The sequence below is a fragment of the Trichosurus vulpecula genome, chromosome 4 (assembly GCF_011100635.1).
Source record: "Trichosurus vulpecula isolate mTriVul1 chromosome 4, mTriVul1.pri, whole genome shotgun sequence".
In the NCBI taxonomy this organism is placed as follows: Eukaryota; Metazoa; Chordata; class Mammalia; order Diprotodontia; family Phalangeridae; genus Trichosurus; species Trichosurus vulpecula.
In genome coordinates, this window is record NC_050576.1 from 200882782 (window position 1) to 200910027 (window position 27246).

Sequence of the window (27246 nt, forward strand, 5' to 3'; positions counted from 1 at the left end):
CCAATGTCAAAGCTAGAACTCAAACCCAGGTCTTCTGATGCCCAAACTAGAGCTCTTTCCACCAGGACTGGAGTTAAAACTGCCACATCACCAGGGGGAGGGGAGCAAGCATTTATTAAGAGTCTACCATGTGCCAGGCACTGTGCTATGTGCTTTCCAAATACTCTCTCACTGTATCCAGGAAACACAGGGGCCCTTTTGTCCTTGGGAGAAGTAGAAAGAGGTAGGAAACCAAACTGTTAATACGAATTTGACAAGCATTTATTGAGTACCTACTGTGTGCAGAGCATTGTGCTAGACGCTGAGGTTGATACAAAAAAAATACCAGATATGATGGTCTCTGTCCCTTAGGAATTTATGGTCTATAACTGAGGAAGCCCGATACAAACAGGAAACATTTAGGCCACTATACTTAGTCACTCTATGTGTGATACAATAAGCGATAAAGGAGTTCAGAGAATGGGAAAATCAGTGTGAGCTGGAACAGTCAGGGAAGGTTTCATGGAGGAAGTAGGGGATGAGCTGACCCCTGCATGAGTGATCATTGGATAAGGTGGGGAGGGTCACTTCCCTCTCACAGAATCCAGTCATCTAAAAGGACACACTCTGTCAAAAGTCCCATGACCTAAAACTCTTAGGCTGGGGTTTGACACAGAAATAGCAGAAGGCAGTCCTTGATCCCATGGGGCTCATGGTCCAGCTGAGAGGCTTGGAGCAGTATCACAGCATGTAATTCAATAAGCATTTATTGAGTGACTGGTACAGACCTGACACCGTGGTAGGCACTGGGGATGCAGAAACCATCTAGTCTAACTGCATTTTATAGAGGAGGAAATGGAAGCCCAGAGAAAGGAACTGAGTTGCTTTTTAAAAATTTTTATTTATTAACAACTCTAATATTTTATTTTTCTCCAACTACATGTAAAAACAATTTTTAATACTCATTTTAAAAAATTTTGAGGTCCGTATTCTTTTCTTCCCTCCCCAAACTCCTCATTGAGAAGGCAAGCAATTTGATATAGGTTATACATTTGCACTCATGCAAAATATATTTCAATATTAGTCATGTTGCAAAAGAAAACACAGACAAAAAAATCACAGAAAAATAAAGTTGAAAAAAGTATATATGTTTTGATGTACATTCAGACTCCATCAGTTCTTTCTCTGGAGGTGGATAGCATTTTTCATCATAAGTCCTTCAGAGTTGTCTTGGATCTTTGTATTGCTGCTAAACAATTCACAGTTGGTCACTGGCCACTTATTTTTACTGTGCACACTGTTCTCCTGCTTCTACTGAAAGGGCAAGTAAAGTGGAACTTTTTGTTGTCTTTTGTTTTGCAGTGCTTCTCAGCACTAAGGCAATCAAATGACCTTGACTGAGTCTTGCCTTTGTTTGTAGAAAGGTCCAGACCATTTTGCTAATTAGGTCACGAGAGGTGAGAAGACCTCAAGAGGTGGAGACTCTGGGTAGCTGTTAAGGAGGCCCCCCCCCCCCCACTCCCCTCCCAGGTTTGAAAACCCAGATGTTGGTGCTTCTCTCTCTGGTAACTAGGTATGCATAGCTTTGGTCAGACAGCTAGAAGCCTGTCTGTTGATTTGTGTTATTTGCTCTGTTTATATTTTCTATTTGTAATTTCTGTTTGTATTTGCTCTGAAGTTCAGGGTGCTGACTTTTTCCCCTGAACTAAGTGAATGATATACGTACGTTTGACTAAAGTGAGATAGTAAACCCCTTTAAGTTGCTTTCCTTAGAAAAGTAGATTAAAGAACCTGTGCTAGCAGCCCTCCTGTGTGCTGGTGGTATTGGTCTTACACCCCCACAGCAGCTGCTAGCAGCACTGTTGTTACATCTGCTCATTTCACTTTGCATCAATCCATGGAGCCATTAGCTTCTGTTTGCCCAATTCTAATTTTTAAGGAATTAATTTCTTCAGTGAGCCTCTGTACTTTTTTTTCCCACCTGGCCAATTCTACTTTTCAAGGCATTCTTTTCTTCATTGAATTTTCATGCCTCTTTTTCTGTTTGGCATATTCTATTTTTTAAGGTGTTATTTCCTTCAGTATTTTTTGTGTGTGCTCCATGCTCTTAACTTTTTTTCATGATTTTCTTGCATCATTCTCATTTCTTTTCCCCATTTTTCCTCTACCACTCCTATTTGATTTTTAAAATCCTTTTTGAGCCCTCCAAGCAACATTTTTTGGGCCTGAGATCAATTCAAATTTTTCTTTGAGGATTTGTATATAGATGTTTTGACACTGTTGTTTTCTTCTGAGTTTGTTTTGATCTTCTCTGTCCCCATAGTTAATTTTTATATGGGCAGGTTCTTTGTTGTTGTTTGCTCATTTTCCCAGCTTATTTCTTGACTTTCAACTTTATGTTAAAGTTGGGCTCTGCTCCTGGGGTGGAGGTGGCATTGTCCCAAGTTTCAGGGTTTTTGTGCTGCTGTTCATAGAGCTAGCTGTGGGATCTATAAATTTTCAGTTCTTCCAAAGCAGTATGATCTAAGGAGAGCTGTGGTCACTGCTCTCCTGTGTGGCCTATGCTCTGGTTTGTGAGTGACCATGAGCACTCTTTTCTGCTTTGGCCCTGTGACCAAGTTCCTGCTCCTGCTAGTACTTTTCCTCATCCTGGAACTGCAATCTGGAACTATGCATAATTAATGCAGTAGAGTCCTACTCCCAGTGCCAGCAAGGAGTTCCTTGTAATCTCCTTCTGACCAGCTGTCTCACCCACTTAGTCTATGGGCTGAGAACTCCAGAAGTTGATTCAGTTGACTACCAAGGCCTGCTGCTGGCTTGCTGGGTCTTACCCCTGTGAGACAGACCTTTCTTGCTGACCTTCTAAACTGTATTGCACTAGAAAATTGTTTCACCTTGTCCCTGTGTTGGTTTTTGCCAATTCATTTTGAAGCATTATTTTAGAGTTGTTTGGAGGGGAATTTGTGAGAGCTCAGGTGAGTTCCACCTTCTTGGCTCACTGTTCCCCCCATCTCCCCCATAATGACTTGCTTAAAGTCAAGTCACACAGCTCATTAGCGGCAGAGTAGGGATAAGGCTTTAAGTATTCTAAATTCTATTATGATGCTAACTTAAAAAAATTATTTCATTTTTAATTCACAGAACAAAACAAACATTTCTATAACAATGCAATAAAAGATGATTATACATGAAATGGCAAATCTACCATGTACAGCTTGCTATTCTTTCCAAATACACAAAGTTATCATATAAATTTTTTTCTTCCTTCTAAACCCCCCTCTCTCCATGTATATATTTGTGTGTTTGTGTATGTGTGTGTATATATATATGTATATGTATGTATGTGTGTATACATATATACATGTAAAATTATTCTATACATATTTCTATTTATCAGTTATAAGTGACTGGTACATAGAGGAAGTAGTCCCCAACTCCAACATGGATATTATATTCCCCAAAGTAGAAAATTAGGTATTGGTGGGAGGGGACGGATAAACAAACTCAGAAGATTCACATCTCTGCTGCCATCTTCAATGGTAGGTAGTAGTTATGTGCCAGCTAGCACCTTTCTTCATATGTCCTTTATTTTTGATTTGCATATTTATAAGTCAAAATTACTTATTCACTCATTGTTGTTCTTAAAACAATACTGCTGTTACTGTATACAATGTTCTCATTCCTTCGCTCTTTATTATCCTAATCCCCGTCTCTTACAGTACATGGAACCCTGACACAGCAACCTATATGCCAATGAAATCACCAAGAAAGGACAGTAGATTTTATCAGCAGTTAAATGAATTCTTGCCCTTCTGGACAGAAGGCATGACCTGGCTATCTCAGCCAACAGGTCACTTCCTCTGGCCTGCTCAATACCCAAATACTCTACCTAGGGTGTTACCATGATGAGGACCCGTGAATAAGTCCTCCTCCTCACTACTGCCTCCAGCCACCTCCAATTCCCAATACTACCAGATGGACACCATCTGGCATCAAGTTCAAGAACCTGCCAGCCAGAATCGGGCTAGTCTCCAATTGGTCACTTGGACCCAGGGGCTCACCATATGCCCAGCAACACTACTTGGTCCAACAACACCTGCAGCCTTCCATTCTGTGGTCTGAGCTAGTCCGGCTTCAAGGAAGAATGTATACAGGGGGAAAGGCAGATCGGATGCTGCCCAATAAGCCAATAGTATATACTGCATTTCTATCATGGGCATATTTTGCCCATTGGGAATTGTATTGTTGGGGACAGCTAAAGAGAGCCAGCAGATACTCTCCTTATTCTGAGTGATCTCCCAGTTTAACGGTGGAAGGAAGATGGGCACATTTATGGGGAAAAAAACATCAAAACTAAAATACAAATAACAGAAACGTCAGCCTCTCTCTACTCTAAATGACTTGGTGTCTCTGAAAAGCTCAAAAGGTCAGTAGGATCCCATCAGAAACTCCTCCTCCTCCCACACACAAGGCATCCTCAACAACAAAGAAAGCCACTAGAATCCCTCTACCCCTATCCCTTCTTCTAAATCAGGGGATCATGAGTTTGGATCAGGGGGAAAAATTATATCTCTCTAGACGGTCTTGTCTCCTCATTCTCAACTTGGAGGTTGATTTAACTCTTTAACAGTAAGTACTCTAGCAGAATAGCCGGAGGACAATCCTCTGGGGTTGTCCTCACTCACATCCTGGTCTGACTAAAGGGTAGTGTGAGGACCATTTTCAGGTAGGATGAATGAGAGAGAACGCTGGGATATCCCTTTGGAGTCTCCTGGAGGAAAAGTGTTAGAGAAACAAGTAAAGGATCAGAGGGAATAGGGAAATGGTGCTGGGGAGAGGGGCAGGTTGAGGTGCCATTAATAGCACCCTGGAGGCAAAAGTAATATGTGACTGGTACCTAGAGGAAGTAGTCCCCCAACTCCAACATGGATATTATATTCCCCAAAGCAGAAAATTAGGCATTGGAGGGAGGGGAAGGCGAAACAAATTCAGAAGACTCACATCCCTCCTGCCATCTTCAATGTGTAGGTGAGATGAGACCCACATACACCATGAAACTTGCAGTGATTGGTAATCTTGGCCCTTGGAGATGGTCAGTCAGTTAACAAACATTTACTAAGGTTATGTGCCAGGCATTGTACTAAGTGCTAGGAATACAAAGAAAGACAAAATACATGGTCCCTGCCCTCAGGGAATATATATTCTAATGGGAGAGACAACATGTAGATGATTTTTACTGTTCAGTCATTTCAGGGTCCGACTCTTCATGACTCCATTTGGAGTTTTCTTGGCAAAGATACTAAGAGTGGTTTGCCATTTCCTTCTCCTGTTTATTTTACAGATGAAGAAACTGAAATGAACAGGATTATGTGACTTGCCCAGGGTCACACTGCAAGTAAGTGTCAGAGGCCAGATTTGAACTCAGGAAAATGAATCTTCTTGACTTCTCGGGCTCTATCCACTGTACTACCTGCTGCCTTATAAATAACTAGGTGTCATATAAGATACAGCTATAGATACATCTATATATTCATTCTCTCTCTCTCTCTCTCTCCCCCTCCCTCCCTCCCTCTGTGTGTGTGTGTGTGTCTCTCCTTTTTCTGTCTCTCTTTCTCCTTTCTCTCTGTCAGTCTGTCTCTGTCTGTCTCTCTCATAGTTGGAAGCGAATCTGTGAGGTGAAGACACGGCATTAGTAGGTAGGGAGGCTGGGAAAGGCATCCTGAAGAACGAAGGATTTGAGCTGAGTCTTGAAGGAAGGTAGGGAAGTTATAGCAGGAGCTAAGGGGACAGAGCATTCCAGGCATGGGGGACAGTCAGCTGGCCCATCAGAGCTATAACTGTCAGTAGATCTCTCCTGGCTTGAGGTCAGACAAGAGAGGGTACAACTGGCCATGGTCCATGTCCAACCCCAGCTCCATTTGCTTCAGAGAAGGAAAAAACAAAGTCAAACCCTTTCTCCAAATTTAATGTTCCATCTCTCTTAGGAACCCAGGTACCACAATGTGACTCTTCTGAGCCTATGCAGAGGCGTCCCTCCTCTGAGGCAAACACTCCAGGGCCAGAAGCACAAAAGCTTCCCCCACAGAGACCCCCTTTGTAATGGAGTCAGGGCTCTTCTGCCCCCTCCCCTAATTCTTCACAGAGAGGCAGCCCCCTCTGGATGAATCTCCGCTCCTACACCTCTAGAATCTTAGATTTCTCTGAGCTGGAAGGTGTTTTAGCCTTCTGGCCCAACCCCCTTAGCACACAGATGGAAAAGCCAGCCCAGTATGGGGAAATGATTTGGCCAGTCTGGCTAGAGGAAAAGGTGGGATGTGAACACTGGTCTTTGGGAAACCACAGAAGAGCTGACAGGGCGGGTCGGGAAAGAAAAGGGACTCTTAAAGTGGTAAGAACAAATCTGCCACCTTGGCACTGGGAAGATGAGTTCTTGTTCTTTTAGGGAGGCAGAGGACTGAATTATATTTCATGGAGATGGGAGGGATTTCAGGGCTACTTCGGTTTCTCCTATATTGTTCCTCTAACATAAACAACCTATGGGACGCCCTAATGTCACACATTCCCAAGTCCCCAAGTCTAACAGAGAAGCTGGCTACAGGCAGGTTACAGAAAGCACAATCCACCCTCAGGAAACACACTCCGAAGCCCTTTGTTAGGATTTTTTCACCTCAAAATCCCTTCTCACTGGGGAGAACATGTAGCAGCATGGGAAGGGAAGAGACTGGCATGGGTGGGGAGGCCTCTGGATGGGAAAGAAGCATTTAACTTGACAAACCATCTTCTCATAGGTCCCTGTAAAGCGTCACCCACGTCTCAGGAACAGTCACCTATTTTCGTGTATATAATTAACACAGCAGGTCCTCTGAGTGGATGTGTGTGTGCTTGAGTGCGTGTGTGGGGGGAGGGGAGGGGTGTTTATGTGTGCATGTGAATATTTTTATGTGTCTGTGTGTATGTATTTTGAGGGGTGCGGAAGGGGGCCACACACTCTAAGTGGAAGCCAAGAGCTTTATTCTTCTGCTGTCACACCCTGGTTGGCAGAGAGCTATTTAACTGTCTCCCTTCCAGCTATCCAGATAGAATGACTTACTGCCAGTGCCCTAAAGGCAGGGAGTCACAGAACCACAGAACCTTAGCTAAATTAGATAATCTGGAACACTCCGGAATTTTTTTTATTGATGAAGAAAGCTTGACACTTAAAGACATAAGGTGATTGGCTTAAGGTTTAAGCAAGTGAAGGGTGGTGGGGGGTTAAGAATCAAAGTCCTGACTCCCTGTACATCACCCATTAGGCTTCCTTTATATACCCACCCCAAACCACAGATGGCAACTTGTATCCTCCTCACTAACCATAACCAGTATTTATATAGTTCTTTGAAATTTGCAAAGCACTTTATGTATTTTATCTCACTTGATTCTCAAACCAACCCTGGGAAGTGAGAGCTATCCTTATTTTGTTGCTGTTTTGGTTTTTTGGAGGCAGTGGGGGGAGGAGGGTTTTAAGTGACTTGCCCAGAGTCACACAGCTAGTAGTGTCTGAGGTTAGATTTGAACTCAGGACTCCAGGGCCAACTGGCACTGTGCTTTAGTTATTAACCCCATTGTACAGATGAGGAAACTGAGGCTGAGAGAAAGCAAGCGACTTTCCAAGGGTCAAATAGCTAGTCCCTATCTGCGGCAGAATTCGAACTCTGGTCTCCCTGGCTCCAAGTCCAACGTTCTATCCACTATACCAAATCCAGGGCTCTCTCTACTACACCACACTGCTTTCACACACATATCCAACACCACGTCCCAAATCCCTAAAACCCATACCTCCACAAATATAGCCTTAGCCTGCCATTCACCAATTTTAGGAAGGTTTTGGTTTGTTTACAGTTTTTTCGATTTTTTTAAACAAAGAAATCCAGGTTTGGAAACATTTCCCTCCAACGGGGCACTTCAGAGCAGGTCAGCATCAGGGTAATACTGCTGGAGAACCAGCTGTGACCAAGGCACCACTCTGATCACAGGGCAAGATGGGGGCTCCTTTTCTTCACAGGGACATGTGAAGAGCATGGAGGCCAAGATGGGGGGCACTCAAAGTTCTTCTTGGGAGGGCCTGCAGAAGGAGAGATGCACAATACAGGAATGACCCTGTGGGGCAGAAACGGGGCTGTAAGAAGGGCAAGGATCACTCAGGGGAAGGGAAGTGTCCCTGGCCTTTGGCTCCTGGAGAGCTGACTTGCTTTCTCTGCTCCAGACAGAGCTCAGTGTGACAGTCTAGTGACTCCAACTTCATGCTGGGGATGAATGCCATTTCCCCATTATGACTCCAGTTTTCTGATCTCAGCTATGCTGGGCATGGGGCCCAAGGAAGATGACTTCTCCCTCTAGGTAATGGGGCAGCATGGTACAACATGAAGAGTGGTGATGTGGAGTCGGAGGGCCTGGCTTCAAATTCTGGCTGTCAGACACTTATCACTGTCGTGACTGTGGACAGGTCACTTAACTTTCCTGGGCCTCTGTAACATGAGAGGGTAGAACTACACGATCCTTCTAGGTCTAAACCTAGAATCCAATGCCCTTCGGCCTGTCAGCAAGTAGGTCTCAATTTTGGCTCCGTCTCACCCCTTCTTGGATCTTGGGATGGGGGCAGTAGATGGTAGCAATTATATACTTGGTTCAAGTTTCTGCCTCTTGAATTACAATGTCAACCAGCAAACATGACAGATAAAATTCTTCCTGCATGTCCTAAAGAAATAGCTGGCTTGTGAAATAAGAATAAGTCAGAAGGGTAGCCTTGGGATTCTGTGCTTTTTTGGAGGCAACTGGGGTTAAGTGACTTGCCCAGGGTCACACAGCCATCAAGTGTCTGAGTTCACATTAGAACTCAGGTCTTACTGACTCTAGGACCAGTGCTCTACTACCCACTGTGCCGCCTAGCTGCCTTAGCCTTGAAATTCTGAAGGAGGATACTGTTTCTATAGCTGAAACCCTTTTATGTATATCTATAATCTATTTTGGGCACCTATGTGTCGAAGTGGATAGAGCACTGGGCCTGAAGTCAGGAAGATCTGAGTTCAAATATGGCCTCAGACACTCACTAGCTGTGTGACCCTGAGCAAGTCATTTAACCCTGTTTGCCTCAGTTTCCTCATCTGTCAAATAAGCTGGAGAAGGAAATGGCAAACCACTCCAGTATCTTTGCCAAGAAAACCCCAAATGGGGTCACGGAGAGTCAGCCATGACTGAAAGGAATGAACAACCACCACAAAAACTCCAGTTTGCATTATATTAATGCGTAGGCAGCAAGGTATATGTAGTTGTATTTAAATGCTAAATTTGGAGTTAGGAGATCTGGACTCAAATCCAAAGCTTTGTGACCACATTTAAGTTATATCCTCTCTAGGCTTCATTTTTCTTGTTTATAAACTGTGTATGATAATGTCTGACCTACTATTCCACAAAGTGGTTATAAGCAAAGAGCTTTGCAAACCTTAAGATTCTATATCATGTAAGTTAATACGTATATTTTTCACTCTTTGAAGGAAGGGTCAAATTTCTTTGTATCCTGCCACAGTGGCCTCAAATATGGTGGACCTTTGATAAATGAAAAGTAGATAGGGTGTTGGACATGGAATCAGAAATAAATGACCTCAGATTCTGCCTTAGACACTTAGCATGTGGCCCTGGGCATGTCACTTAGGAAAAAAAAAAACCGTGCCTCAGTTTCCTCATCTGTAAAATTGGGAAGAGGGTTGGTTTTGGTGATCCCTAAGGTCCTTCCAGTTCTAAAACCTGTGGTCCTATAAAGGGTGACAGTGCAGTGTAGTGGACAGAGTTGGGAGCCAGAAAGACCTCGGCTCCACCTCTGCCACATACTGGCTCTATGATTCTGTGCTCTGGCAATTCCCTAAGATAAGAGATCTTAATCTTTTTGAGGGTCTTCGACTCCTCTGGCACTCTGGGAAAGTCAAGAAACATCTTTTCTGAATAATGTTTTTAAATGCATAAAATACAGAGGATTACAAAGGAAACCAATCACTAGTTCACAAAACATGTTTTATTTTTTTCTTTTTCTTTTGAAGCAATCAGGGTTAAGTGACTTGCCCAGGGTCACACAGCTAGCAAGTATCTGAGGTCACATTTGAACTCAGGTCCTTCTGACTCCAGGGCCTGTGCTCTACTCACTGTGCCACCTAGCTGCCCTGACGAGCACCATTTTAGAGGAAGCTAGAATGGGTAAAGTGCTGGGGCTAGAGGCAGGAAGACCTGTCTCAAATCTGACTGCAGACACCTATTAGGTGTGATCCTGGGCAAGTCACTTAACCCATTTGCCTCATTTTCCTCAACTGTAAAATGGAGATGAAAATAGTATTTAATTCCAAGGATGGAATGGAAATAATATGTGCCTGGCAAACAGTAGGAGCTTAATCCATGCTTGCTTTTGTTCCTTCCATTTTGATCCATCTTTGTTTTGTGTATATAAATTATCAAGGAGAAATAGCTTGCATTGTAGTTATCTGCATACACTTATAGGTTAATTTGTTTTAAGTGTTCCTAAATTAATCTCGGTGTCTTTTTGGCCGAAATTTAGAGAGGTTCATCACCAGAAAGTTAACTACCAGGTAGTAAATTTGGGGGCCATACCAACTCATAATGATAATCTACCAGAGCAAGGGTTCTCTTAATCTTTTTAAAGTCATGGCCCTTTTTTGGCAGTTTGGTGAAGACTATGGACCTATGGGCAGGTAGGTGGTGCAGTGGATAGAGTGCTGGGTGTAGAAGTCGGGAAGACCTGAGTTCGAATGTGATCTCAGACACTTACCAGCTGTGTGACCCTAGGCAAGTCACTTAATCCTGTTTGCCCCAATTTCCTCTTCTGTCAAATGAGCTGGAGAAGGAAATGGCAAACCACTCCAGTATCTTTACCAAGAAAACTCCAAATGGGGTCACAAAGAATCAGATACAACTGAAAGAAGACTGACCAACAACAACATTGGACTCCTCGGAATGATGTTTTTGAGCGTATGAAGTAAAACACATAAGATTATAAAGGAATATTTCAATTATACTGAAATAAGTGTTACCTAAACATATTTTTTAAAGTTCCTTGGAACCCAGGCTAAGAACCCAGGTACTAGAATGTGGAAGGGTATTAAATCTGTGTGGATGAAGGGAATCAGGATCCTGGAATTTCAGAATTAAAAGAGGCCTCAGAGGTCATCTAGTCCAACTAACTAAGGAAGGATGTTCTTCTAGGACATTCCCAACAAGTGCCTGTACAACCTCAACACGAAGCTTGTTCAGTGATGGGGGACTACCCCCTCCTATGCTGTTGTGTTGGGATGTTTGTCCAGCTAAAATCTGCCTCTTTACAACTCCCCCCACTCCCCACTCCTACCCCATCCTGCTTCTAGTTTTGCCCTGGTGGCCAAGAAGAACAAACATATCCCCTTTTCTACATGAAGAGAGCTGTCTCCCTCCTTCCCACCCAAGTCGAAAGAATACATATACTGATGAAATCAAATATTTTCTGTGCTTTCAATTAGTTTGTTTTTGTTTTGGGGAATCAATTGGGGTTAAGTGACTTGCCCAGGGGCATACAACTAGTGTCTGAGGCTGGGTTTGAACTCAGGTCCTCCTGACTTCAGGCCCAGTGTTCAATTCACTGTGCCACCTAGCTACCCCTTCTCAATTAGTTTCTAAAACTCCCTGTCTACAGAGCTCTACAAGGAGGGGGTGCTCAGTCTCTTATGTGAAACAACTGCTTGATGACAGTAACAATAAGTTGCTGTTTTGTTGTTCAGGTGTTTCAGCACAAATTCTGAGGCCATGGAGTACCCTGGGTTCAAGGGTTTCCTCTGCTACTCATGACCAGCATGAGTAGGTTAAATAATCAACCCTCCCAGGTCTTCAGTTTCCAAAAAAGGGGGTTCAACTAGATGGCCTCTGAGGTCTCTCACCTCTAGACCTATGATCCTATGTCCTGTCAGGACAAATTAGACCAATTCATTCCAGAATGACCAGCAGGGGGATTTACTAACAAGCAATTATTAACAACCTAGGATATGAACACCTCAAAACTACTACTCTTCTCTCCTGTTTTTCTATCACTTGCGTCTGACTCTTTGCGACCCCATCTGGGGTTTTCTTGGCAGAGATACTGGAGTAGTTTGCCATTTTCTTCTCCAGCTCATTTTACAGATGAGGAACTGAGGCAGACAGGGTTAAATGACTTACCCAGGGTCACACAGGTATTATGTGTCTGAAGCCAAATTTGAACTCAGGTCATTCCTGACTCCAGGCCAGGTACTCTATCTACTACACCATCTAGCTGCCTTCTCTCCTAATTTATAGCTATCGAGCCACAAGATCCTCAGGAGGATCTGGGCTGAAGGGGACAGGTTATTCCAGGCTTCATGTTGGCACCGGTAGCCAGAGACTGCACTCCTGGTAAGGCCAAGACTTTTACAGCTTCTGTGTACATCTGTGTTTCAAAGGGTAGGAGGAACGCCAGGGAAGGGGAGAGGGGAGAGCTGGATGATGACACACAGACTACACCAGTAGCTGATTCATACTAAAATTATCCAATCACCAAGCCCAAATGTGCATGAGGAAATTCAAGTCAACAAAGGAACATGGGAAGACAGAGACTGAAAAGTAAGGGAGCCTGACTCTGAGAGACACTGCCTTACTCTCTGGGAAGTCTTAAGTTATCACAGTCTTGGATCTGCAGTCAAAGGTGAACAGCTGGCCATAGGGACTGGGGTGGGTTCAACCCTGCCAGTAACAGGTGCTGGCCAGACAAAGGCTGTCTTTTGGTGCTGGTGAACTGGGTGGAGGCAAGTGGAGGCCGATTTCCAGCTGCCCCTCTTCTATCACCCTCTCTCCTAAACCCAAGGCAAACAGTTAAGTGCTATTTGACCAAGTCCAGCTGTTGGGCATACACAGAAAAGCCTGCCAGGAAGGGTTTCTCTTCTGATCTGAGAAGTCACATTTGATCACCAGAGCTGCCTTTTTTCATCCATAAACAGAGAGCAGATTCCCTGGAGCTGCACCCGGACAGTAGGTTGCCGAGCGAATAATTCAAGGATCTCTGATTTCATCAGTGTGAAATCCCTACCCTGACAGAAAGGGGTTGCAATTTGCATATACTGGTTTTCATGAAACTGTAGCAGAATAATCAATCTTTTGGTAATGAGTTCCTTCCTCCCTGTCACTAGGCTTTTGCTCAAAGCTTAGGAGCTCACAGTCTGTTGACATAGGCTCCAAGAACTGAGGGTAACCTTTGTGCCATGATGAGGCACCAGATTAGGACTCTTACAGAGGAGTAGAGATTGAATATAGACTGAGCTGGGGGAGGGGGAGAGAAGGGAGAGACATTTTTGGGAACCGGTTCTTGGAACAGCAGGGAGAGGTTGGCCGGTGGACCTAAACCACTTTTTGCTACCTGCCTCAGTTTTCCAATCAGTCACCTGAAGGTTTCTCTCCTCTTTTCGTCTCAAAGAGGGAAGAACATGTTTCTACCCACCCAGAGGGGTCCAGAGGATGCCAAAACTGTCTTTTCACAGGGCTAAGCCAAACCAAGGGGGAGGAGGCAGGGAAGGTGAGCAAGTGTGCAGATATACACACAAAACTACCTGCAACCATGGAAGAGAAAGGGAAGGGCCCTGTATGGGGGTCAGGGGAGGAAGTGGAGTTATCCGACCTCTGGCTCAGTCTCTAAAGAAAGACCCAGTGCTCTTTCGGGTAGCCTCTCAATGCCAGCAGCTCATGCTGTTCCGTCTTGAGGAAGCAATTCTTTGGGTCAAAGTCCCTGGCATATCAGAGGGGTCAGAAAGCTCTGATTAAACAGATTAAGGCTAAATCAAAAGCTCCACCCTGTTGCTCCTCCCTCCCTCCCTCCCATCCCTATAATACTGGTCCAGCTAAGGGAACAGACTCAGCCTAGTCCCAAGAGGCAGGAGAAACACTACCTGAATCAGTTTAAGCTGGTTAAAAAAAAATCCTTCTCAGTCTGCTTTGCTGACTCTTCATCCAGGTTATACTTACTAACTGGCTATCTCCAAAAGGTTGTCCTTGGCCCTGTCCTCTAGATTATTTCACTAGGTGATCTCATCAGTTCCAAGGAGTCCAATCCTTTCTATGCAAATGATTCTCCAAGCTATTAATTTAGCTTAGTTCTCTCTCCGGGACTCCCAGACTTTCACCACCAACTGCATTTTGGACATCTCAAACTCAACATGTCCAAACAAAACCTCATTATCTTTATCCCAAGTCCTCTCCTTTTCCCAGACTCCCTTTTACTGTTGAGGAAACCACCACCCTTCCAGTAAGATAGTCTCACAACCCTGCCTCAAATAAAGTAACCACACATAGCTAATCTGCTGCCAAGTGTTGTTGTTCACACATCTCTGCTCTATGTCTCCTTCTCTCCAGTCTCACAACCACCTTCTCAGAGCAGGGCCTCCTCACCTCCATCTAAACTCCTGCAATGGTCTTCAGGCTCACTCCAGCTTACCTCCACTAGCTACCAGAGTGAACTTAAAGATTAAAGAATTTTTAAGTGGCTGTACTACCCACACATGACAGAAGATATGCTCAAAAAATCAGAAATGCATGGATTTATTTATGAAAAAAAATATGAATATTTATTTATGACGTACACTTATGAAATTTATGAAAAAACCAAACCAAACCAAAGTGATCTTAAAAAGCTCAGGTCTGACATCACTCCCCCCTCCCCCCATTCAATAAACTCCAATGGCTCCCTGTTACTTCTAGGATGAGATATAAAATCCTGTTAGGCTCTTAAAGCCCTAAATAACCTGGCCTCTTTCCAACCTTTTCCCACTTTGCTTCCCTCCACATGTTTCTCACATACAACACTCAATCTCCCCTCTCTATTTTTTTTTTACTGGCTGTCTCTTATTCCTGGAATGTTCTCCCTCACCTCCACCTCCTAGTTTCCCAGCTTTCTTTCAAGACTGCTCAAATTCCACTTTTTTCAGATGGCCTTTCCTTACCCCCCACCCCAAATGTTAGAGCCTCTCATCTGGGATTGCCTTTCATTCACACGGTACATAACTTCTATGCATGCATTAGAATGTGAGCTCCTTGAGACCTGGGGCTGTCTTACTGACTTTCTTTGCATCCCCAGAGCTTAACATACAGTTAGCACTTAATAAGTGCTTGTTGACTGACTAGATACAAGATTCTTGGACCAAAAGGGGGCTGTGGAATAGTATTTTAAAACTCCAGCCTCTCTTTTGGGAAAAAAGTGTTGATGGTGGTGGGGAAATATGGGGAGAGGAAAGGGATGTTGGGGGGTGGGTGGGGTGGTGATTTGTGTCTTCTTGTACAAAATGACTAATATGGAAATATTTCACATGATTCCACATGTATAAACTATATTGGGTTGCTTAGTCTCAGGGAGTGGGAAGAGGGGAGGAAGGAATAGGATTTCAAAGTCAAAACTTCTTTTAAAATGTCAAAAAATTGTTTTAACATGTTGGGGAAAAAAATAAAATATTATATGAAAAAGGAAATTAATAGGAGAACAGGTAGAAAACAGGATGGGTAACACCAGCTGTCTGCTGGGATAGGGATCTTGGGGATAGAACCTTAAGTGTCATTAGCCTCCAGACAACTTTAATGCTTTATGATCCAAGGCCTGAAATAAAAGAGGAGGGAGAGAAGCGGAAGAAGTGATTATGTTAATGAAAGGAGAAGTGGTCCCAAGCAGTTACCTAGTGCTATCTCCTTCGTAGATAAGGAAATGAGTAGCAGAATGGCCATAAAGGCTAAAGATCACAGTCAAGTTTAGGAATTTATTACCTATGGCTCTCCTTTAACAGGTATCATACCTGAAACTCCATTAATGTCAGCTAGGCTTATCACCTCTCCTCCACCCCTACCCCACCCCCAAAACAACAGCAACAGCCTCCTAATTGGTCTCTCTGCCTCTAATCTCTTCCCATCTAATCCAACTTTCACACAGTAGCCAAGGTGATTTTCCTTTAAGCACGGAAGTCACTCTTCCCTTCCCTCCATTAACTCCAGTGGCTCCCAACAGACTCTAGGATAAAATGAAAATTCTTAAGTCTGACTTTTAAATCCCTCGGAAACTACGCCCCCATCTATCTTTCCAGCCTCATTACTCCCCTTCTACATTCTATGGTTCAGCCAAATTGGCCTCCTCGATGTTCTTAACACAGGACGCTCCCCCATCTTCCAGTCTTTGCAATGTATGGTCTTAATACTTGAATGAACTCTCTTCCTCAGGTTCACTTCCTAGAATCCCTTACTTCCTTCAGGACTCAGCTCAAGCCCCACCTTCTGCATGGAAAAAAGTGTTTTTCTAACTCTCTCAGCTGCCAGTAATCTTTCAAAACGACACAGTATTTATTTTGTATTTATTCTGGATATTGTGGTAGCAGACCAAGCTGCTTCTTCCCAATAGTATAGAAGTTCCTGGAGAGCAAGAAAGTAATGTATCACTTTTGTCTTTGTACTCCTAGTGCCAATCACAGAGCGTGGCACAGAGTAGGAGCTTAATAAATGCTTGTTGTTTAATAGTCTTATCACTGTAACATCTTTCATTATTTGTCTTTGGACCCCCAATGCCAAGCACTGAGCATGGGACACAGTAGGAGCTTAATAAATGCTTGCTTGATAGTCTTATACCCATCATTAGAAGAGCCTTCAATAAAAGTAACCCCCAAAAAGGCAAGCATCCAACAATCCAAACAGGGATTTGGGAAGAGGGTCAGGGACAGCAAGTTCCTTATTCGGAAAGCTGGATGTGGGAAAGATAAGGGAGGGGGGGTGGTGTAGGACTACAAGAGGGAGGATGGGAAAGTTAGAGGGCAGAAGATAGGGGAAGAGTGGGGAAGATTGGCAGGGTTGGGACCACAAGAGAGGTGGGAAAGATTAGGGGGTGGTGGGACCTCAAGAAGGAAGCTGGGATAGATTAAGGGTGGTGGGCCTACTAGAAGGAGGGCGGGAAAGATAAGGAGATGGTGGGACTGAGGAGCCCAGAGGGATTTCTAATCTCTCAAAGCCCAAACTACTCCCACCAAAGCAGACCAGAAATCAGGAAAGAAAATAAACTCTAAAAGACCTCCCACTCACTGATCCCCACCCTGGAGTAGCCACCTCCTTCATGTTCTCCAGGCCCCCCTCTACACACATTCTAGGGTCCCCCCGTCTCCCAAACTGATTGCAAAGAAACCCAGGCGCAGAGAAGTTACCTCGGTTTCTCAAATGATTCGCCTCTCTTAACGCCGTCACCCCGCGCTCCCAGTCGCTAATTTCCAATTTCCTCACTTTAGGAAGAGTCCCAGAAGGAGGGGAGGTGGAGAGGGGGGAAGTCGAGTGGAAGTAGAGGAGCAAGTGGGGGAGAGAGTCGGGTCTGCAGCAAAGGGAGGTAGGGGGGTGCTGAGGCAGAAAAGAAGCCAGGGGCTGGCTGCAGATGGGGGCTTAAGGAGAGCAGGAGGAGAGCGGGAAGCCGAGGCTGGAGACCCGGCCCGGGATCGCACACGGAGGGACGGTGTGGGGTGCGGGGAGCACTCACTGACCTCCTGGTAACCGGGGTCCTGGGGGTTGAAGGTGCTGTCCACCGGCTGCAAGCGCAGGCTCAGGTGCGGGAAGCCGTGCAGCCAGACGGCCCACCAGGGCGCGATGTAGTCCACCCGGGCGGCCGGCATTGCTCCTGCCCCTCAGCCCGTGTGTCCGCGCGTCCCGCCAGCCAGCACAGCAGCCGCGGCAGCCGAGACCACTGCACGGGGCGCGCTCCCGACACCATCCCTCGCCGGCTCTCCGATCCCTCCCCTCGCCCCCGCCCCGGCGCGCGCCCCCGGCCCCGCCTCGCCCCTCGGCTCTCCCGCGCGGCTCCGGGAGGGAGGTGCCTGTGAATGAAGGGATGGGAGAACTAAGAAAGAGTCCCCAAGGCCGCCTGCCCCGCCCCCGCCTCGGGAAGGATCAGGATCCGAGATTTGAAGCAGGATCGTCAGGTCCGGCCCCTGAATCGTACAGAATAGGGAACTAAGGGTCAGACCACAGATGAGTAACTTACCCAAGGTTCTACAACGAGTTTGAACAGAGGCGTAAGACTATTACAGATTTAGTTACAGATGAGGAAACTGAGGCACAGGGGGCTTAAGGGACTTGCCTGGGCTCACACAGCCAGTAAATGTCTTTGGATTTGAACTCGTGACTTCCTGACTCCCAAGTACAGTGCCGGGTCCACTACTAAGCCATTGCTGCCTCCACTTGGCAAGGGTTACCTTCCAAATCCTTATCATCCCCTAATGTGTCTACCCGCCGTGTTTCCTGCAGACATTTATCAGTACTGCCATTCTTACTCATCATTATTTTATACTGTTGATTATACTTATTAGCTAGCCAGACCCAGAGGAGGGACTGACTACTCAGGCCCTGGGGAGAGAGGGGGGGTGGCATTTAACACATTATGAGCACCCAGCCAATGTTAACCACAGTAATAATATCTCGTGTTTAAGTAGGGCTTTCCTCACAACCCAGTGAGGTGGGTAATACATGGTTTATTTATCTCCATTATACAGATGAGGACACCAAGGTTTGAAGATGAAGTCATGATGGCCGTAGTTGCATAGCTATTACTCTGGGCCAGGCTTGACAGTCAGATGATTCAAACTAGGGATTGAAGTCATGAGACGCTCCTAGGCCAGATAAGATTTGACTAAAGGAAGCTGCTTTAACAAAATAGCAAAGGAGGGCACATTCAACAAAGATACAATGTTAATTCTGGAGGATGCTGCTCCCCTCCTCTCCAAATAGAGATTAGCCTTATCCTGAGGGTATGCACTCCAGGAGGTGGGTGGGTTGTAGTCTATCAAGCTTGAGGGGCTTCTTGCTCCGGGCTATTCATGCCTTTGGTGACTAGAACTCCTTGGTTTGAGCCAGAGGTTCCTAAAGTGGACAATACCGCCCCCTAAGGGGTGCTGGAACAATTCAAGGGTACAGTTAGTAGCTTGGGTGCAATTGGGGAGGTATTGAATAAAAGTAAGGGGGTGGTAGAAGTACAGGCAAATGAGAAGACAAAAAGTTTTTGAAAAACCATTCGTACATGTTTCATCTGTTGTGTAACAGAGTTAAAATCATAGTGATTACATTATTTTTACAAAATGCTAGTTATGATAGATCAAGTGGTCAAGTCTGCTGACAGGTCTTAACAAGCAAGTGTTGGCAGGTGAACTGTGTCTCACTTTGTGAGGAAGCCCAGCATGCTTCAGCAGGAATATGTGCATGTAATGACTTGTTTACAATATGATACTATATGGTTACATAACACAATATTGCATCATCAAAATTCCAGTGCAGGAAAAACCCCACAAATTTTCAATAATTAAATTTATGATGTGCCATTTTTAAAAAAGTATATATTTTTTGAAATGATGCGATGTTAAAGGGTTAAAGAAAGTAGATTTCCAGGGGGGCACTGAGTAAATTTTTTTTAAAGGGGGCAGTAGGCCAAATAAGTTTGGGAACCTCTGGTTTGAGCCTTAGTTCCATGGATTAAGTTTTGAAGACATTTTCATTAACTTTTTAGGGAAAAGTTAGCATAGCCTATAAGGAATAGATATTAGTTACCATAGCTATTAAATTTTAAAGCTGGAATTGGAGCTCCAAACTGCTAATCCATGATACTTCTCTATATTATGAATGATCCAATAAGGATAGGAGAGAGTGAAGGACTAACAGATTAAGATATAAGCAGGCAGAAATAAGAAATACACCACATGGACTTCTCTCCCTTCTTTCATTCTCTGCCCTCCTCTCTGTCTTGACATCATCTTCCCATCCAGGAATATTACAGAGAAGATCCTTGTTCAATCATGGCTGCTGAGATTCCACGACAGTGAATCACTCTTTACCTCACAGGTTATACAGCATCTTCCTTACCCCATCCCCCCACCGCCAACTGCTTCACTCCTTTCTTATTCCTTGTGGATGAAAAGCAGTACACGTACACGTAAACCATGGCAATGTATTGCAGCTGATTCTCTGCCGCTTTCTGTTTCTTCTTATACTTGCAGCCCACCTGGGGGGTATTGCTTAGCTTGGTGCTTAACAGGCTGCTAACTCTTGTAATCTACAGATCCTCCACTCCCATTCCCCAAACACAAGCAATAACTTGCATTCACTTTTTTTTATATCCATTTAAGTTTATAATGTACCTTCCTCATAATAAAACTGTTGCTTAGGCAGTGCAAGACTGTTCCCAGTTCACCCAGATAGTTTGAGGGTCAGGATGGAATCCATGTCCCCACCCTTTGGGGTAGCTGAAATAGAGGAGTGTAGAATGAGCAGCCCGAGGACACTCAATCCTCTGCGCCTTCTGGCCAGATGGATTAGGAGCAAAGCTTAATCCTTCTCAGGACTTTCCTATCTCCTTTCTGCGGGCTGGTTAAGGTAAAAGTCTTTTCTCTGGTCCCTACTCTCTCTTCTCTACCCCCACTTTCTGCCCCTTTTCTCTCTGAAGAGCCAGCTCGTGTTCTGAAAGCTGGCATTCAGGATTACCTCACTTTTTAGCTTGGGGGAATCTACTGCCCTCCAGATCCAAGAGATTAGTGGGGGAAGGGGACAATATACCACAAACCAAGTAAATAAAACATTTAACAAGTGTCCACTAGGTCCAAGACACTGTTGGGAATACAAAGGCAAAGACGGGATTCTGTGAAATAAAAATGAAACAGTGCCTGTTTTTGAGGAACTTACGTTTTAAACACACAAAGAAGTGCACAATACTTTGAAGAGGGAGAAATTGGGGGCATTCAATTCAGATAATATTTATTAGGGCAGCTAGGTGGCACAGTGCATAGAGTGCTGGGCTTGGAGTCAGGAAGACTCATCTTCAATTCAAATCTGGCCTCTGACTCCTACTAGCTGTGTGGTCCTGGGCATGTCACTTAACCCTGTTTGCTTCAGTTTCCTCAACCATCAAATGAGCTGGAGAAAGAAATGGCAAACCATTCCATTATCTTTACCAAGAAAATGGGGTCACAAAGAGTTAGACACAACTGAACAACAGTATTTAATAAACATCTACAGCGTACAAGGCTCTGTGCTAGATGTTAGACCTATATAGAAGAAAAACTACAAAGATCATGCACAGGGGTAGGGGTGAAGTATTATATGAATATGTTAATTAAGTGTAATGCTAGGCAAAGAAGAGATTCAAACAAGGTGTTCTAAATATTTGAGAAAGGAAATAGATCACTTTCTTCGGAGTTTGGTAGTTGGGGGTGGGGGAAAGAAAAAGTGGAATGTTAGCTCCTTGACAGGAGGGTCTGTTTTCTTTTTGTATAGGGGTTTGATATTGAATTAAATAGTAGCTCAAGTTGGAGTTTGAAGGTAGAAAAAGATCTCTACTAGCTGACACCAGAAAAGAATATATTCCAGGAATGTGGAATATTCCTCAGGAAGTAAGGAAGTAGGAGAGTTCTTTCTATCAGGGAAAGGTTAGGAGTCCAGTTTGGCTGGAACATAGAGTGGGTGAAGGGAAGTCAAATAAAGTTGTAAAGGCAGATTGGAACCAGACTGTGAGAAACCTTAAATGCCAGGCTGAGTTTGTACTTTATTCTCAAGCCACAAAGGAGCTACGCAAGGATTTTGAACAGGGGAGTGATATAGTAGCACCTCTACATTAGGAAAACTTTTGATACCTGTGTGAAGGATAGACTAGACAGAGAAAAGATTGGAGGCATTTAGGAAGCTATTGCAAAAATTCCAGAGTGAGATTAGGGCAGGTGCTAACATTTTGTGGTGGGAGCCAGTAGGCAGAGAGAAGGGATGGATTTGAAATCTGGTGCAGAGACAGACCAGGCAGGACTTGGCCACTAAGTGGATTAGGGAAGAGGTGGGGAAGGAAGAATCACAGGCATTTGTCACTTTTTCAGGACATATTTGAAACATAATTCCATAGACACTGGGGTATATGCCAGAAATTCACCTCAATGAAGTGAAGCATGTGGTAGGATCTGGATTTGAAATCAAAGTGCCTCATTTTGAACCTTGGGTCTGCCAATTACTAGCTGTGTGCTGTTAATCAGTCATGTCCACCTCTTTGTGACCCCATTTGGAATTTTTGTGGCAAACATACTGGAGTGGTTTGCCATTTCCTTCTCCAGTTCATTTGACAGTTGAGGAAACTGAGGTAAACAGGATTAAATGACTTGCCAAGGATCACATGACTAGTATCTGATTTGAACTCAGGTCTTCCTGACTTCAGGCCTGGCACTCTATCTTCCTCACCACCTAACTGACCTTACCCAAATGACTTGACCTCTCTGGAATGCCTGTTTCCTCATCCCCAAAATGAGGGGGTTTGACTAGACAGATGACCTCTAAGACCCTTCCAGCTAGTCTATGGGTCTATGATACAATTCAAAGAATATTTATTAAGTGCCTACTCTATGGAAGGCCCTGTGTTACGTGTTAGAGCATCAGAGATAAAAAGGAAGCAGTTTCTTTTCAAGGTTTACATTCTGTTGGGAGAATGCATGTTCCCAATGAACTCATTTTAAAGAAAGTAACTTAAAGCGGGAGAGCTAACAATCAAGAACATTCCAAAAGGCTTCATCTATAATCCCCATCTGAGTCTTGTATGGAAGGAAGCTGGAAGATCTAAGAACAAACATCAGAAAGGACGTTCTAGGCATGGCTGACCATTTGTACAAAGGCATGTAAGTGGGACAGTTAGGTGGCTCAGTGACCAGAGCACTGGGGTTACATTGTCGGCATGGAAAACCACCTGTTCCAAGGCAAGGAGATGGGAGGAAAAAACATCATGCAGGGAAAAGCTAATAGGTCAGGCAGACTACGACAGAGGGTGTGAAGATGAAAAATGTGAAATGACTTGAAAGGTAAGTGGCAGCCAAATTGTGCAAATCTTTAAGTGCCAGGTTGAGGAGTTTGTATCTTATCTTAGAGGCAATTAAAAACACAAAGAAGATTTTTGACTTAGGGGAGTCACATGGTTAAACCTGTGTTTTTTAGGGATATCAGTTGGCCAGCTGTGTGGAGGACAGACTTGTAGAAGGGTCCCTACCAACTCTAAGATTACATTACTTTATATATACAACTCCGCCCAGGCCTGCCTTGTAGAAGCAAGAGAGACAATTTAACATCAGCTATCAGCTGATTGGCTTTGATGGAATCCCTTGCAAAAGTACTGCCCAGTCAATAAATATTGGATGGCGGGTGGGGGAGATTGGAGGAAAATAGGTATAATATGTATCTGTAGATTCCCAAAGATAAGTGTTTGTCTTACGTATCCTCCCAAAGATTGCTTCCTTGTCCCGCCTGTTTGCCTTAGAAGGGCCCAAGGGTCCAGCCCTTCTGTCTGATTGCTTTCAATACTCCAGATTCAGCAAGTCTAGGGGAGCAGCAAGAATGAGGAGTTGGTATCTGTCTGTCTCTGCAGCACCAGTTAAGCAGGGTCTCAGTGTTCTACATGATACAGAGGGACTTTGGCAGTGATTAATGACAGTCCTGCCTGAAGAAAACAGAAATTTATTTCTCAGAGAATTGTATGCTGGTGGTTTCTCTAGCTTCTGCCTAACAGTTTCCCCAGCCCATAAGCACATCCAAATCTGGTGGAATCTACAAATTTTATCATTAAAATCACCATGATGATACAAATTTTATCATTAAAATCACCATGATGATTAGGATAAAATCTCCAGTCCCCTTCCTAAATCTCCCACCTGGGGCATATGCATATCAGGAACTGGGTGTGGGGGTTGGTGGTAGGAGAATAAGAATGTAATAGAACTAGGGTTTTTTTTTCCCCAATAAATACTTATTAAGCATCTACTAAGTGCTGGGGATACAAAGAAAGATAAAAGATACTCCCTGCTCTCAAGGAGCTCCCAAGCTAATGGAGGAAATAGTGTGAAAACGACTATGCCCAAATAAATTGGAAATAATATAATCCAAGACAGTTCTGAAGGACTTATGAAAAATGCTATCCACCTCCTGAGAAAGAACTGATGGATGTCGATTGAAGCATGCTTTTTAAACTTTTTCTTTTCTTTTTTTTTTGTGTTTTCTTTTACAACATGGCTAATATGGAAATGTTTTGCACCACTTCATGTGTATAATCTATATCAAATTGCTTGCCTTCTCAAGGCAGGGGAAGGAGAGAGAATTTGGAACTCAAAATTAAAAAAAAAAAAAACCAAAATTAAATAAAATGAAGGGCATGGAGGAAAAAAAGAATCAATAGCGAAAGCACTAGAATTAAGGGGCATCTGTATAGGCTTCCTACAGAAGCTGGGATTTTAGCTGGGACTTGAAGGTAGCCAGGGAATCCAGGAGGCAGAGATGAGGAGGGAGAGCATTCTGGACGTGAAAGACAGCCAGTAAAAATTCCTAGTCAGGACTGTTGTTTGAGAACCTAAACACAGTAATACAGAGTAAGTATAGAGATATTCCCTTCCTCCTTTTCTGTCTCCCCATTTCTAACCTTATCCTTCCTCCTTCCATATCCTGACACCTTCCCCTTCCTATTCACACAGTCCCTACCCTAGTTTATGCCCTCATCACCTCTGGATGGAGGCCTATCAACTGCTCTGCCCGTGTCCAGTCTGATCCCCTTCTCTTTAGTTACTAAACTCATGTTCTAAAAACACATAACCAACCACATAGCTCCCCTGCTCAGAAACCTTCAATATCCAAGTGTCTTTAGGGTAAAATGCAAACTCTTCAGCCTAACTGCCACCCAATTTCTAGTCTAATATCATATTATTCATCTCCACATACTCATTTCCAGTAAGACTGACCTGCTAGCTCTTCCCCAACCCTAAGATTCCACTTTCCACTTGCACTGTTGCTCTTGTTCAGTCGAGTCTGAATCTTTGTGGATCCCATTTGGTGTTTTCTTGGCAAAGATACAAGAGAGGTTTGCTATTTTTTTTTTCCTCCAGCTCATTTTATAGATGAGAAAACTGAGGCAAATAGGGTTAAGTGACTTGCCCAGGGTCACACAGCTAGTAAGTGTCTGAAGTCACATTTGAACTCCTGAAAGATGTCTTTCTGACTCCAGGCCTGTTGCTCTAACCACCATGCCACCTAGCTGCCCCAACCTCTTTCTGAAGAAGTCATTTGTCAATTATTCTATAAGTGGCATTCAGTAAAATTCCAAAAGCTCTATTATTAATATATCTGTTGAACTGAAGATTCCAGACAAAGTATCAGGCAATTTTAAATAAAAGAGGTGAGTACAATAAATCCAAAGCTCCATGTCTCTCCAACTTCTGTAGGTTGAAGGGATGAGAAAGAAGTACCTTGGGATCTTCATTCTACTTCCTCCCTTAGGTATTTTCCAGAGACTGCCAGTCATCCAACAATATGGATTGAGGCCCTAAAATACTTACTCTGCATTGGGCGTTTTGGAGATAAAACCAAAGAAATAAAAGACATCATTCTAGAGGCGGGAAGGGCCATTAGAGGTCCAGCTACTCCAACACCTTCACTTTACAGATGAGGAAACTGGGGCCTATAGAGATCAAATGACTTGTGCAACGTTAGAGATGTGCAGGATAGGAAGGCTAAAATGAAAGAATCCCTGTCCTCAAGGCGCTTACATTCTCTATCTGGGGAGACTATGCATTTAAGTATATATGGAATACATTCAAAATAAATGCAATGTAATTTTTTTTGGGGGGGTGGTACACTAATAGCTGGAGGGAGAAAATCAGGAAAGGCTTCATTTAGAAGATAGTACTTGAACAGAGTTTCGAAGGAAATGAAGATTCTAAGAAGCTGAAGTGAGGTAGGAGTCAGTTTTTTTTTAAATGAAGAATAATAGCAGGAATGCCAGATAACCTAGATCATTCTATACAAGAAAGAGACTGACCCTCTAGTTAATCAATTCAACTCTATGTAGCCAGCCAATTGGGTCATTACAAGTTTATATTAACTACCCTCAACTGAGTCCTCACCAATACCTTTTGTATCTCCTCCACTGGTTCTTTATCCCACTCCCCTGAGACTATTCCAAATGGCCTCTTCTTTTAAGGCTTCCAAACCATTCCCTGAGTATCTCAGCTAAGGACTTGGGCTAATGTTAGTGAGAGAAGAGACTATGAGGTCCCTCTTCTCTACCTTTTGTTATCACTGCTTATACTCTTGACTCGTTTCTGAGGAAAATGTGACCCTTCTACTTACCAAGGTCAGTACCCTTGGTCCTGCCCCCTCCCATCTTCTTCAATAAACTGCCCCCATAATAATTTTCTCCTCTCTATTCTTCAGACTCTCCCTGTTCACTGGTTCCTTCCCAGTTGCCTACAAACACTACCTTCCCTATCCTAAAAAACAAAACAAAAAACTCTCCACAAGACCTTACCATTTTCCTAAGTTATTGTCTCAAATATTTCCTTCCTGTCACAACCAAAATCCTGAAGTGGTTCTCTTTCTTCTCAATTTACAATCTCTCACCCAACCTCATCATCCAACGATCTCCAAAGTAATCAATGATCTCTTTAATTAACTGCCTAACATAACGGCCTTTTCTCAACCCTCACCTCAGCTGATCTTTCTGCAGTACTGACTCTGTCAGCTGCCTCTCATGGTTCTCGTTTCCCAGGGTTCTGCCTGGGCCTCTTCTATTTTCTCTCATATGACGATCTTATCAGCTCCCTTGAGTTTAATTATCTCTACACAGATGACACCGAGATCTATATATAATCTAGCCCTAGTCTTTCCCTTGCCAGTTATTTCCCTAATACAGTATGTCCAAAACTGGATTACTCTTCCCCTCAAACCTCTCTTCTGAATGTCCCTATTTCTGCTGTGGGAACCACCATCCTTTCAGTGCCTCAGGTTTTACAAACTCAAGTATTATCCCGACACCTCATTCTCCTTCACTCCACATATTCCATCAGTTGCCAAATCTCCATATGATCAATACCTCCAAGTCTTTCACATCTATCTTCTCTAGTGACAAAGTCATTAAACCTAGTAAAGGTTTTCATTACCTCTGCTTTAACTTCTATTTATCCTTTCCACATTATGGGGGGTTGGGGTGCAGCACCCCTGCAATCTGGAAAATCCATTGAAAACTTTGTGGCCTTCCCTTCATACCAGAGAATTGTTTATTTTATGGGGTGTTTACAGTACCATATTGGAAAATTTGGGTTATTTGGTCATAGGCTCTGTATCATGTCATCTATGGCTTCCACAAAATTCCCACTTAAATTTCTTATGTCAACCCACAACATATCGAAACCACAATGG

At 43.8% G+C, this 27246-nt stretch overlaps 1 protein-coding gene across 1 annotated transcript in view; it reads right to left on the reverse strand.

Annotated features, from left to right (window-relative positions):
* TTYH2 (tweety family member 2) overlaps positions 1-17810 on the reverse strand; it is an 87214-nt gene extending 69404 nt beyond the window's left edge. The window contains exon 1 of the mRNA XM_036758039.1: positions 17544-17810. Coding sequence (XP_036613934.1) covers positions 17544-17672 — 129 coding nt within the window. The 5' untranslated portion in view covers positions 17673-17810. The remainder of the gene's footprint in view (positions 1-17543) is intronic.
* Positions 17811-27246: the final 9436 nt, after the last annotated feature.